Source organism: Pongo abelii, chromosome 2, assembly GCF_028885655.2.
Source record: "Pongo abelii isolate AG06213 chromosome 2, NHGRI_mPonAbe1-v2.0_pri, whole genome shotgun sequence".
Lineage (NCBI taxonomy): Eukaryota > Metazoa > Chordata > Mammalia > Primates > Hominidae > Pongo > Pongo abelii.
This window is the reverse complement of record NC_085928.1, coordinates 103,341,196-103,356,021: the sequence shown is the minus strand read 5'-3', so window position 1 is coordinate 103,356,021 and position 14,826 is coordinate 103,341,196. Positions and strand designations below refer to the sequence as shown.

Sequence of the window (14,826 nt, the reverse complement as noted above, 5' to 3'; positions counted from 1 at the left end):
GGTATTGACTAGCATTCCTCCTGCCACCAGCACCTGTGTTTACCACCTGGGGGCCAGAGGACAGACCTATCCTACCCACAGCTGTTGTCCCCATGTGCCATCCAGGGTGATCAGCCTGGTGAAGCTGCCCTAGCTGTTGCCTGTGTACTAAGGGACCTGAGAGGTGGCACACCACTGCTACTGCCATTGCCAGTGCCATGTGTACCACCTCGGGGCCTGAGTACCCACTTGATCATTATCACTAGCACCCAAGCATGCTGCCTGGAGGCCCAAGGACTGACCTTCCACCATGGGGTCCCACATATACCACCTGCAGACCTGAGGACCAGCCCATCTGACCTTCTTGTTCCTAGCTAAGCCTCAGCACAGCCTCTACTAACAACCACAGTCCAAGTCACTACAGAACTCACAAACACCACTGACACTGATTATAGCTGAAGAAATCATATGGAGAGTCTGCTACTGCACTCACCTAGAATCAAATCCAAAGCACCCTACCTAACACTAAATATACATCTATAGGAAAAAGTCTTTCCCTATGTAAACCAATCTATAAAATTAGAACAAGCAGCTGTTACACTGGATGTCCACGTATCAGTGTAAGGACACAAGAAACATAAAAAAGCAAAGATATATGATACTTCCAAACAAAGACAATAATTCTCTAGTAACAGATCCCATAGAAAAGAAAATTTATGAAATCCCTGAAAAATAATTCAAAATAAGATTAAAGCAGCTCAGTAAGATACAAGTGAACACAGATAAACAATAAAAAATCAGAAAAGCAATTCATGAGCTGAGTTTAACAAAGAGATATGCATCATAGAAAGGAACCAAACAGGAATGCTAGAACTGAGGCTTTAGTGAATGAAATAAAAAATACAATCAAGAGCTTCAACAATAGATGAAATCAAGCAAAAGAAAGACTTTCTGGCCAAGCGCAGTGGCTCATGGCTATAATCCCAGCACTTTAGGAGGCCAAGGCAGGTGGATCACCTGAGGCCAAGAGTTCGGGACCAGCCTGACCAACATGGTGAAACCTTGTCTCTACTAAAAATAGAAAAAATTAACCAGGCATGGTGATGTGCACCTGTAGGCCCAGCTACTTGGGAGACTGAGGCAGGAGAATCACTTGAACCCAGGAGGCGAAGGTTACAGTGAGCCAAGATCACACCACTGCACTCCAGCCTGGGTGACAGAGTGAGACTCCATCTCAAATAAATAAATAAATAAATAAATAAATAAATAAAAGAGTTTCTGAATCTGAAGACAGGTTTTTTGACATTAATCTGATGAAAAAAGAGTGAAGAAAGCTTATGTGACATACAGGATACCAGAAGCAAATAAATATTCAAATTTTGGCAGTTTCACAAGAAGAAGGCATGGGCAAAGATATAGAAAACCTGCTAATGAGATAATAGCTGAAAACTTCACAAGTCTTGCAAGAGATAAAGACATCCAAATACAGAAAGCTCAAATATCCCCAAATAGATGTAATCTAATAAGATTTTAAAGGTATATATATATATATATATAATCAAACTATTAAAAATCAAAGACAAATAATTCTAAAAACAGTTAAAAGCATCATGTCGCATATAAGGGAATCTCCACCAGACTAACGGCACATTTCTCAGCGGAAACCTTCTAGACCAAGAGAGAATGGGATGACCGATGCAAAGTTCTGGGGTAAGGGATTGGTGGGGGCATGAGGGGAATTGTCAGCCAAGAATACTATACCGAACAAAGCTATCCTTAAATGGAGGTTACATAAAATCTTTCATAGACAAGCAAAAACTGAGGGAATTCATCACCACTAGACCAGTCCTACAAGAAATGTTTAAGGGATTTCTATATCTGGAAGTGAAAGGACAATGTCTACCATCATGAAAACACACAAAAGTATAAAGCTTACTTGTAGCTTACATACACAAATGAGAAAAGAGTTAAACATTACCATCATAAAAAAACCACCAAATCTTAAAGGCAAACAACAAACAAGGAAGAAAGAAATGAAGAATGTATTAAACAATCACAAAATAATTAACAAAACAACAGGAATGAGTCCTTACCTGTTACTAACAACCTTGAATGTGAACTGTTTAAATTCTCCAATTAAAAAATATAGACTGGCTGAATTGATTTTAAAAATCAAGACCCAACTATATGTTCTCTACAAGAAACTCAGTTTACCTATAATGACACACATAGACTGAAAGTGAAGGGATGGAAAAAAAAATTCCATGCAAATAGAAACCTAAAGCATGCAATAATAGCTATACTTATATCAGAGAAAATGGACTTTACATCAAAAAACATAAAAATAGATAAAGAAGGTCATTATGTAATGATAAAGGGATCAATTCAGCAAGAGGATATAACAGTTGTAAATATATGTGCATCCAATACCAGAGCACCCAGATATATAAGCAAATACTATCAGAGCAAAAGAGTTCAACAGACCCCAATGCATTAATAGTTGGGGACTTCAGCATTACACTTTCAGTACTGGACAGATGAGACAGAAAGTCAACAAACATCAGACTTACTCTGTTCTATGGAACAAATGTACTTAACAGACATTACAAAATATTTCATTCAACAGTATAGAGCACATATTTTTCTCATCAGCACATGGAACATACTCCAGTATACAGCACATATTAGGCCGCAAACAAGTCTCAACAAATTTTGAAAAATCAAAATCATGTCAAGTATCTTCTCAGACCGCAGGGAAATAAAACTAGAAATAATAAAAAGACGAACTTTGTAAACTGTATAAACACATGGAAATTAAACAGCATGCTCCTGAATGAGCAATGAGTCAATGAACAAATTAAAAAGGAAATTAAAAACTTGCCTGAAACAAGTGAAAATGGAAACACAACATATCCGAATTCTGTGAGATATGGCAAAAGCAGTACTAAGAGGGAAGTTTACAGCAATAAATGCCTACATAAAAATTGGAAAGATTTCAAATAAACAAGCTAATGGTGTGCCTTAAGGACCCCAAAAAAGGAAAAACAAACTAAACCTAAAGTTAGTAGAAATAAATAATAAAGATCAGAGCAGAACTAAACAAAATAGAGCTGAAAAAAAAAAATACAAAGGATCAGCGAAACAAAAAGTTGGTTTTCTGAAAAGATAAAATCAATAAACAACTAGACTAATTGAGAAAAAAGAAGGTCCATGCTGAGACCGGTTCAGTCAGCGAGACCCTAACCCAGTGGCGCTAGAGGAATTAAAGACACACACACAGAAATATAGAGGTGTGGAGTGGGAAATCAGGAGTCTCACAGCCTTCAGAGCTGAGAGCCTCGAACAGAGATTTACCCATGTATTTATTAACAGCAAGCCAGTGATAAGCATTGTTTCTATAGATTATAGATTAACTAAAAGTATTCCTTATGGGAAACAAAGGGATGGGCCAAAATAAAGGGATGGGTTTGGCTAGTTATCTGCAGCAGGAACATGTCCTTAAGGCACAGATTGCTCATGCTATTGTTTGTGATATAAGAATGCCTTTAAGTGGTTTTCCACCCTGGGTGGGCCAGGTGTTCCTTGCCCTCATTCTAGTAAACCCACAACCTTCCAGCATGGGCATCATGGCCATAATGAACATGTCACAGTGCTGCAGAGATTTTGTTTATGGCCAGTTTTGGGGCCAGTTTATGGCCAGATTTTAGGGTATTCCCAACAGTTCAAAATAAAGTCAGAAACAAAAAAGGGTATGTTAACGGCTGATGCCACAGAAATACACAGGATCAGCCAGCATGGTGGCTCACTCCTGGAGTCCCAGCACTTTGGGAGGGCAAGGCAGTTAGATCACCTGAGGTCAGGAGTTCAAGACCAGCCTGGCCAACATGGCAAAACCCCATGTCTACTAAAAATACAAAAATTAGCCGGCCGTGGTGGCGCACATCTGTAATCCCAGCTACTCAGGAGGCTGAGGCAGGAGAATCACCTGAACCCAGGAGGTGGAGGTTGCAGTGAGCCAAGATTCTGCCACTGCACTCCAGCCTGGGCGACAGAGTGAGACTTATCTCGGAAAAAAAAAAAAAAATTACAAGGAATCAGTAGAGACTACTGTGAACAATTATATGCAAACATATTGGAAAACCTAGAGGAAATGGATTAATTCCTGGACACACACAATCTACCAAGATTGAATCAGGAAGAAATGATGAAATGCTTGAATAGACCAGTAACAAGAAAAGAGATCAAATCAGTAATAAAAAGTCATTCAGCAAAGAAAACCCCAGAACTGTATGGCTCTACTGCTGAATTCTACCAAACTTATAAGGAAGAAGTAACACAAGCTCTTCTCAAACTGTTCCAAAAAATTGAGGCAGAGAGAATTCATCCTAACTCATTCTACGAGACCAGCATTACACATCACACTGATACTAAGACAAGGACACAAGAAAACAAAATATGGACCAGTATCCTTGATGAACACAATAAACACAGACACAAAAATCCTCAGCAAAATACTAGCAAATTGAATCCAGCAACATGTGAAAAAGATTATAAACCATGATCAAATGGAATTTATCCTAGTGATGCAAGCATCGTTCAACATGTGCAAATCAATCAGTGTGATACATCACATTGACAGAGTGAAGGACAAAAACGAAATGATCATCTCAATAGGCACAGAAAAAGCATTTGATAAAATTTAACATCTTTTCCTGTTAAAAACTCTCAACAAGTTAGACATAGAAGGAAAATACCTCAGCATAAAAGCTGTATATGACACATCCACAGCTGACATCACACTGAATGAGGAAAAGCTGAAATGCTTTCCTCTAAGACTGGAACAAGACAAAGATACCCACTTTTAATTCTCCTATTCAACATGGTACTTGAAGTCCTAGCCAGAGCAATCAAGCAAGAGAAAGAAATAAAAGGCATCTAAATTGGAAAGGTAGAAGTCAAATTGTCCCTCTTTGTAGATGACATAATCTTACATATAGAAAAACCTAAAGACTACTAAAAATCTCTTAGAACTGATATACTGATATACTTAGAACTCTTATACACTGTTGGTGGGAATGTAAATTAGTACAGCCACTATGGAAAACAGTATGAGACTTCCCAAAAAACAAAACAGAACCACCATTTGATCCAGCAGTCCTACTACTGGATATTTATCAAAAAGAAAGAAAAATCAGTATATCAATGAGACACCAGCACCTTTGTGTTTATTACAGTACTGTTCACATTAGCCAAGATATAGAATTAATCTAAGTGTTTGTTAACAGATGAAAGGATGAAGAAAATGTGGCATATATGCACAATGGAATACTATTCTGCCATAAAAAGAATGAAATCCTGTCATTTGTAGCAACATGGATGGAACTACAGGTCAATATGTTAAATGAAATAAGCCAGGCACAGAAAGACAAATATCTCATGTTCTCTCATATGTAGGAGCTAAAAAACAAAAACAAAAACAAACAAATGTGGATCTCTTGGAGATAGGGAATAGAAAAGTGGTTACCAAAGGTTGAGAATGGTGGGGTGGTGGGGTTGAAGAGAGGTTGCTCAGCAAGTACAAACATCTAGTTAGAAGGAATAAGTTCTAGTGTTTGATAGCACAGTGGGGTGAGTGTAGTTAACAGTAATTTATTCTACATTTCAAAGTAGCTAGAAGAGAAGATTTGAAATGTTCCCAACAGAAAGAAATGATAAATGTTTGAGGCAATGAATATTCTAAGTACCCTGATTTGATCATTATACATTGTATGCATGTATCAAAATATCACATGTACTTCATAAATATTTTAAAATATTATGTATCAATTTAAGCATTTTTAAAAAATTCAAAACCTAGGATCCTCACTTCTGCACTTAGGTCTCTAACTTCTATATCATAGTGATGCTCATTATGTAATTTGAGCTTCACAATAACTTTGTAAGGAAGATAATACAGGCTCTTACCTGAATTTTATGTTCAGGAAAATGTCTCCTGGAGAGATTAAGTGATTTGTCTGAAATTTCACAGTCTTTGAGTGGCATAGCTTGAATTAGAATCTGCTTCTTCTAATTTCAGCCAGCCAGCAGTAAAGGAACAGCATGGGGAAGTGTTTGGGAGGGAGCCCTTTATTGTTAAAGGCATCATTGTGGAAAGTCTGAAGAAGCTGGATCAGGCAGCTGAGAAAGTGGTGCAGTATATGGAAAGGACAGTGGCAAAGCAAAAATTTAGTACCAGGCACCCACTTGTGACTTGTCTGTTAGTCAGATCTGGAAGGGCTCAGGTTTGAATCTGGATTTGGCCACTTTCTTGCTATGTGACCTTCAGCAAATTACGTCCTTACTCTAAGCCTTAGTTGTCTCCACCAAATGTGAATAACACTTATTTTACAAAGTTATCTGAATCAAATGAGGTCATGAATATAAAAGGCATAGCAGACTGCCCAGCATATAGAAAGTTCTTAATAAAATTTAGTTTCTTTCCCGGTAGAGTTTATTTTTCTTTCCTTCTTTCCATAGCATTTATCTAGCCGGCAGAGTGTACAGCAAAGCACATCCCAGGTAAGCGGCTTTCCTGGGTCTTCCAGCCTTTCCCCTCAACTTTTTCTGTTAAGAGATTACAACATATGAATACACCAGGAAATGACAGACACCACTGACTTCTTGACTGTGTGGTGTCTTTACTGAGGAGCCTTGACCTCTAAACAGTTTTGGCCAGACTCTACTTCTACTGTGCAGATTTGTATAAGCACAATTAAAGCAGACTGAAACTAAAATGAATCAGTCTGGGAGAAAATAAAAATGTTATTTAGAATGGTAACTATTATGAGGTAACAGTGTAAATCAAGCGGATTGGGGTCATAATGGCATTTCCTTAAAATGACTTTCTGGGCTGGGCGCGGTGGCTCATGCCTGTAATCCCAGTGCGTTGGGAGGCCGAGGCAGGCAGATTACCTGAAGTCAGGAGTTTGAGACCAGCCTGGTCAACATGGTGAAACCTGTCTCTACTAAAAATACAAAAATTAGCTGGGCATGATGGTGGGTGCCTGTAATCCCAGCTACTCAGGAGGCTGAGGGAGGAGAATTGCTTGAACCTGGGAGTAACAGTGCAGTGAGCCGAGATCATGCTACTGCACTCCAGTCTGGGTGACAGAGTGAGACTCTGTCTCAAAAAAAAAAAAAAAAAAGGAAAAAGAAAATGGTTTCCTGGAGAATTAAGATATTTGTCACCTGGTGGAGATTTTTAGTTCCCCTGTAAGTTGGAATTACTGTCCCTATATTTCTTTCACTGTTTACTCCTCCCAGCTGCTTGCTTGCCCACCTCAACCCAAGTCTGTTGATGTAGCATCCTCTACAAGCAGAGAAAACATTTTCAGTTTCTCAAATAATCTCCTTCAGTAGTGTGAAAAGAGTTTGTAATTTAGTTTCCACTTTTTAATGATCAATATAAAAAATAACTAAAATAAAAATCACTGGGTTTTTTTCTTCCTCATTAGGTAGATACAATGCGCCCACGTCATGGGGAAACATGTCGGATGCCAGTGCCACATCACTTCTTCCTCAGCCTGAAGAGTTTTACTTACAATACTATTGGGGAAGATACCGATGTCTTCTTTTCCTTATATGACATGAGGGAAGGCAAGCAGATCAGGTGAGAGTCACTGGAAATTCTGGTGAGGTTTTATGTTAGGATGGTATGGGTCATAGGCATCTCTGGCCATCAGAGAAGACAGATGCACAAAAGAGGCAAACCAAGATAAAGTAACGTCATCTCATTAGCTAGGAGTTTTGGCCCCAATTCCCTGTGTGCCCTTAAGTCATGTAAACCATACCATGGGTGGCTGCCTTTTTTATGACTTTTTCCACATAGAAACTCAAAATTGAGTCTTGGCTATCACCACCTCACAGAGAGAAAAGGATGCATCTATTTAATACCACAGAAAAGGCATAGGAGAAACATAGAACCAAGCAAATGCAGCAGACACCCAGTTCCAGAGTGCAGGAAGCCCTGGGCCTTGGCCTGCTGCACGTGGAAGAGAGGGTTTGCAGAAAAAGGGGGCTGATGGTGTCTTGTCTGGGCAGCCCATGAAAGGAGAGCATCTTCTGAGTTTCTTTTGTATTGCTTGGGAACTTCTTGTGTTAGGAGTGCTTTATGGCTTTTACTTGCTTTAGTATTTAAAATTCGAAAGCAGATTTTTCACTTTTCCAATTCTGTATTACATGTGAGAAAATTAGAAATGGAAGTTATAACAGAATGCAAAAGAAAAACAGTTAATTTGCATGCCCCACAGTGCCTCTGATCTTGACAAAAATATTAATACACTCTGCGTTACTTTGGCATAGGAATAAAATGATGCACCCATTGATCAGGACATGTGAATTTTCCTTATCACCAATGGCTCCTAGTGTGTGCCCTTGGGAAAGTTATTGTAGAGAAGGTAGTAGTGGTATTGATGAAAGCTAAAACTGTTGCACATAGGCAAGACTACAGGCCAGGGCTGTGTGGATATAGATTCTGGCTGCTCTTCTTTTCCTATTATCCAGATGTTTGCAAACTTTATTTGTGTGTGTGACAGTGTGTATGTGTGTGTAAAAATCCTTTCTTCAAGCTAAATTTTATGAAAAAGTCCAATGTATGAAACAGATAAAACTATTCTGTTATTGTGGCCCAGGAGCAGTGGCTCACGACTGTAATCCCAGCACTTTGGGAGGCTGAGGAGGGGGAATCACGAAGTCAGGAGTTTGAGACCAGCCTGACCAACATAGTGAAACCCCATCTCTACCAAAAATACAAAAAGTTAGCTGGGCGTGGTGGCGGGCTCCTGTAAGCCCAGCTATTCAGGAGGCTGAGGCAGGAAAATTGCTTCAACCCAGGAGGTGGAGGTTGCACTGACACTGAGCTGGGATCGTGCCACTGCACTATAGCCCAGCTGCCAGTGTGAGACTCGATCTGAAAAAAAAATAATAATAAAATAAAATGAAATAAATAAAAGGTGGATTGTTGGCAAGATAGCCGAATAGGCGAATAGGAACAGCTCTGGTCTGCAGCTCCCAGCAAGATTGATGCAGAAGGCGGGTGATTTCTGCATTTTAGCTGAGGTACCCGGCTCATCTCATTGGGACTGGTTGGACAGTGGGTGCAGCCCATGGAGGGCAAGCCAAAGCAGGGTGGGGCATTGCTCACCTGGGAAGTGCAAGGGGTTGGGGAATTTTCTCCCCTACCCAAGGGGAGCCATGAGGTACTGAGCCTGACGAACTGTGCACTCTGGCCCAGATACTGCGCTTGTCCCATGGTCTTTGCAACCCGCAGACTAGGAGATTCCCTCTGGTGCCTAACCCACCAGAGACCTGGGTTTCAAGCACAAAACTGGGTAGCCGTTTGAGCAGGCACCGAACTAGCTGCAGGAGTTTTTTTTTTTCTCCATAACCCATTGGCACCTGGAATGCCAGTGAGACAGAACTGTTCACTCCCCTGGAAAGGGGTGCTGAAGCCAGGGAGCCAAGTGGTCTGGCTCGGCAGGTCCCACTCCCATGGAGCCCAGCAAACTAAAAGATTCACTGGCTTGAAATTCTCACTGCCGGCACAGCAGCAGATTGAGATCGTCCTGGAATGCTCGAGCTTGGTTGGGGGAGGGACGTCTGCCATTACTGAGGCTTGAGTAGGTGGTTTTATGCTCACGGTGTAAACAAAGCCGCTGGGAAATTTGAACTGGGTGGAGCCCACTGCAGCTCAGTAAGGCTGCTGTGGCCAGACTGCCAGATTTCTCCTCTCTGGGCAGGGCATCTCTGAAAAAAAGGCAGTAGCCCCAGTCAGGGACTTATAGATAAAACCCCCATCTCCCTGGGACAGAGCATCTGGGGGAAGGAGCAGCTGTGGGCGCAGCTTCAGCAGACTTTAATGTCCCTGCCTGACAGCTCTGAAGAGAGCAGCGGACCTCCTAGCACAGCGTTTGAGCTCTCCTAAGGGTCAGACTGCCTCCTCAAGTGGGTCCCTGACCCCCATATATCCTGACTGGGAGACACCTCCCAGTAAGGGCCTACAGACACCTTATACAAGAGAGCTCTGGCTGGCATCTGGCAGTTGCCCCTCTGGGACGAAGCTTCCAGAGGAAAGAACAGGCAGCAATTTAATCCATCTTGAGTTAATTTTTGTATAAGGTGTAAGGAACGGGTTCAGTTGCAGTTTTCTGCATATGGCTAGCCAGTTTTCCCAACACCATTTATTAAATAGGGAATCATTTCCCCATTGCTTGTTTGTGTTAAGTTTGTCAAAGATCAGATGATTGTAGATGTGTGGTGTTATTTCTGAGGCCTCTCTTCTGTTCCATTGGTCTATATATCCGTTTTGGTACCAGTAACACAATGTTTTGGTTACTGTAGCCTTGTAGTATAGTTTGAAGTCAGATAGCATGATGCCTCTGGCTTGGTTCTTTTTGCTTAGGATTGTCTTGGCTATGCAAGCTCTTTTTTGGTTCCATATGAAATTTAAAGTAGTTTTTTCTAATTCTGTGAAGAAAGTCAGTAGTAGTTGATGGGGATAGCATTGAATCTATAAATTACTTCAGGCAGTATGGCCATTTTCATTATATTGATTCTTCCTATCCATGAGCATGGAATGTTTTTCCATTTGTTTGTGTCCTCTCTGATTTCCTTGAGCAGTGGTTTGTAGTTCTCTGTGCAGAGGTCCTTCATATCCCTTGTAAGTTGTATTCCTAGGTATTTTATTGTCTTTGTAGCAATTGTGATTTGGAGTTCACTCATGATTTTGCTCTCTGCTCATCTATTATTGGTGTATAGGAATGCTTGTGATGTTTGCACATTGATTTTTGTATCCTGAGACTTTGCTGAAGTTACTTATCAGCTTAAGGAGATTTTGGGCTGAGACGATGGGGTTTTCTAAATTTGTAATCATGTCATCTGCAAACAGAGACAATTTGACTTCCTCTCTTTCCTTTATTTCTTTCTCTTGCCTGATTGCCCTGGCCAGAACTTCTAATACTATGTTGAATAGGAGTGGTAAGAGGGCATCCTTGTCTTGTGCCAGTTTTCAAAGGGAATGCTTCCAGCTTTTGCCCATTCAGTATGATACTGGCTGTGGGTTTGTCATAAATAGCTCTTACTATTTTGAGATATGTTACATCAATACCTAGTTTGTTCAGAGTTTTTGGCATGAAGCAGTGTTTAATTTTATCGAAGGCCTTTTCTGCATCTATTGAGATAATCATGTGGTTTTTGTCATTGATTCTGTTTATGTGATGGATTACGTTTATTGATTTGCATATGTTGAACCAGCCTTGCCTCCCAGGGATGAAGCCAACTTGATCGTGGTGGATAAGCTTTTTGATATGCTGCTAGAGTTGGGTTTGCCAGTATTTTATTGAAGATTTTTGCATCGATGTTCATCAGGGATATTGGCCCAAAATTTTCTTTTTTTGTTGTGTCTCTGCCAGGTTTTGGTATCAGGATGATGCTGGCCTCATACAATGAGTTAGGGAGGAGTCCCTCTTTTTCTGTTGCTTGGAATAGTTTCAGAAGGAATGGTACCAGCTCCTCTTTGTGCCTGTGGTAGAATTCGCTGTAAATCTCTCTGGTCCTGGGCTTATTTTGGTTGGTAGGCTACTAATTACTGCCTCCATTTCAGAACTTGTTGTTGGTCTGTTCAGGGATTCGACTTCTTCCGGGTTTAGTCTTGGGAGGGTGTATGTGTCCAGGAATTTATCCATTTTTTCTATATTTTTCTAGTTTGTGTAGAGATGTTTATAGTATTCTCTGATGGTAGTTTGTATTTTTGTGTGATAAGTGGTGATATCCCCTTTATCATTTTTTATTGTGTCTATTTCATTTTTCTCTTTTCTTCTTTATTAGTCTGGCTAGAGGTCTATCTATTTTGTTGATCTTTATAAAAAATGAACTCCTGGATTCATTGATTTTTTTGAAGAGTTTTTCGTGTCTCTATCTCCTTCAATTCTGTCCTGATCTTAGTTATTTCTTGTCTTCTGCTTGGTTTTGAATTTGCTTGGTCTTGCTTTACTAGTTTTTTTAATTGTGATGTTAGAGCATAGATTTTAGATGTTTCCCACTATTATTGTATGGGAGTCTAAGTCTCTTTGTAGGTCTCTAAGAACTTGCTTTATGAATCTGGGTGCTCCTGTATTGGGTACATATATATTTAGGATAGTTAGCTCTTCTTGTTGCATTGATCCCTTTACCATTATGTAATGCCCTTCTTTGTCTTTTTTGATCTTTGTTGGTTTAAAGTCTGTTTTAGAAGAGACTAGGACTTCAACTCCTGCTTTTTTTTTTTTTTTTTTTTTTTACTTTCTGTTTGCTTAGTAAATATTCCTCCATACCTTTATTTTGAGCCTATGTGTGTCTTTGCATGTGAGATTGGTCTCCTGATGGGTCTTGACTCTTTATCCAATTTACCAGTCTGTGTCTTTTAATTGAAGCATTTAGCTCATTTACATTTAAGGTTAACATTGTTATGTGTGAATTTGATCCTGTCATTATGATGCTTGCTGGTTATTTTGCCCATTAGTTGACACAGTTTCTTCATAGTGTCGATGGTCTTTACAATTTGGTATGTTTTTGCAGTGGCTGATGTCGGTTTTTCCTTTCCATATTTAGTGCTTCCTTCAGGAGCCCTTGTAAGGCAGGCCTGGTGGTGACAAAATCTCTCAGCATTTGCTTGTCTGTAAAGGATTTTATTTCTCTTTTGCTTATGAAGCTTAGTTTGGCTAGATATGAAATTCTGGGTTGAAAATTCTTTAAGAATGTTGACTATTGGCCCCCACTCTCTCTGGCTTGTAAAGCTTCTGCAGAGAGATCCACTGTTAGTCTGATGGGCTTCCTTTTGTGAGTAACCTGACCTTTCTCTCTGGCTGCCTTTAACATTTTTTTCTTCATTTCAACCTTGGTGAATCTGACGATTGTGTGTCTTGGGGTTGCTCTTTTGTCTTGGGGTTGCTCTTCTCGAGGAGTATCTTTGTGTGGTGTTCTCTATATTTCCTGAATTTGAATGTTGGCCTTTCTTACTAGGTTGGGGAAGTTCTCCTCCATAATATCCTGAAGAGTGTTTTCCAACTTGGTTCCATTCTCCCCGTCACTTTCAGGTACACCAATCAAACATAGGTTTGGTCTTTTCACATAGTCCCCTATTTCTTGGAGGCTTTGTTCATTCCTTTTCTATTTTTTTTTCTCTAATCTTTTCTTCACACTTTATTTCATTAGGTTGATCTTCAATCTCTGATACCCTTTCTTCCACTTGATCAATTCAGCTATTGATACATGTGTATGCTTCATGAAGTGAAGCTGTGCTGTGTTTTTCTGCCCCATCAGGTCATTTATGTTCTTCTCTAAACTGGTTATTGTAGTTAGCAATTCCTCTAACCTTTTTTCAAGGTTCTTAGCTTCCTCGCATTGGGTTAGAACATGCTCCTTTAGCTTGGAGGAGTTTGTTATTACCCACCTTCTGAAGCCTACTTCTGTCAATTCACCAAACTCATTCTCTGTCCAGTTTTGTTGCCTTGCTGGTGAGGAGTTGTGATCCTTTGGAGAAGAGGCATTCTGGTTTTTGGAATTTTCAGCCTTTTTGCACTGGGTTTTCCTCATCTTTGTGGATTTATCTACCTTTGATCTTTGATGTTGGTGACCTCCAGATAGGGTTTCTATGTGGACATCCTTTTTGTTGATGTTGATGCTATTTCTTTCTGTTTGTTAGCTTTCCAGGTCTGCTGGAGTTTGCAGGAGGTCCTCTCTAGACCCTGTTTGCCTGGTATCACCAGCGGAAGCTGCAGAACAGCAATGTTCCTTCCTCTGGAAGCTTTGTCCCAGAGGGGCACCCACCAGATACCAGTCAGAGCTCTCCTGTATGAGGTGTCTATCAACCCCTGCTGGGAGGTGTCTCCCAGTCAGGAGGCACAGGGGTCAGGGACCCACTTGAGGAGACAGTCTGTCCCTCAGCAGAGCTCAAGCACTGTGCTGGGAGATCCGTTGCTGTCTTCAGATTCACAGGCAGGAGCATTTAAGTCTGCTGAAGCTGTGCCCACAGCCGCCCCTTCCCCCAGGTGCTCTGTCCCAGGGAGATGGGAGTTTGTTCTATAAGGCCCTGACTGGGGTTGCTGAGTTTCTTTCAGAGATGCCCTTCCCAGAGTGGAGGAATCTAGAAAGGCAGTCCGGCTACAGAGGCTTTGTGGAGCTGCAGTGGCTCCACCCGGTTCGAACTTCCAGGTGGCTTTGTTTATTTACATTGTGACAGGAAAACTGCCTACTCAAGCCTCAGTAATGGTGGCTGGCCTTCCCCTTACCAAGCTCCAGCATCCCAGGTTGAATTCAGAGTGCTCTGCTGGTAGCGAGAATTTCAAGTCTGTGAATCTTAGCTTCCTGGGCTCCATGGGGGTGGGATCTGCTGAGCTAGACCACTTGGCTCTCTGGCTTCAGCCCCCTTTCCAGGGGAGTGAATGGTTCTGTCTCACCTCACTGGCGCTCCAGGCGCCACTGGGGTATGAAAAAAAACTCCTGCAGCTAGCTTGGTGTCTGCCCAAACGGCCGCCTAGTTTTGTGCTTGAAATCCAGGGCCCTGGTAGCATAGGCACCTGAGGGAATCTCCTGGTCTGTGAGTTGCGAAGACCGTGGGGAAAGCATAGTATCTGGGTCAGAGTGCACTGTCCCTCATGGCACAGTCGCTCACGGCTTTCCTTGGCTAGGGAAGGGAGTTCCCCAACTCCTTGTGCTTCCCTGGTGAGCCAACGCCCAACCCTGCTTCAGCTCACCCTCCAAGGGCTGTACCCACTGTCTAACCAGCCCCAATGAGATGAGCTGGGTACCTCAATTGGAAATGCAGAATTCACC

The 14,826-nt window shown here is 41.2% G+C and overlaps 1 protein-coding gene across 11 annotated transcripts in view; it reads left to right on the top strand.

Annotated features, from left to right (window-relative positions):
- The window catches only part of DOCK3 (dedicator of cytokinesis 3), a 735,525-nt gene that overhangs the window by 418,816 nt on the left and 301,883 nt on the right, over window positions 1–14,826 (top strand). For all 11 annotated transcript variants that reach the window (XR_008523281.1, XR_008523280.2, XM_024244830.2 and 8 more), the window contains 2 exons: window positions 6,496–6,537; window positions 7,473–7,627. Coding sequence is in view for 9 of the 11 variants with exons in the window: in XM_024244830.2 (XP_024100598.1) it covers window positions 6,496–6,537; window positions 7,473–7,627 (197 nt within the window). In the remaining 2 variants the exon portion in view is untranslated. The remainder of the gene's footprint in view (window positions 1–6,495; window positions 6,538–7,472; window positions 7,628–14,826) is intronic.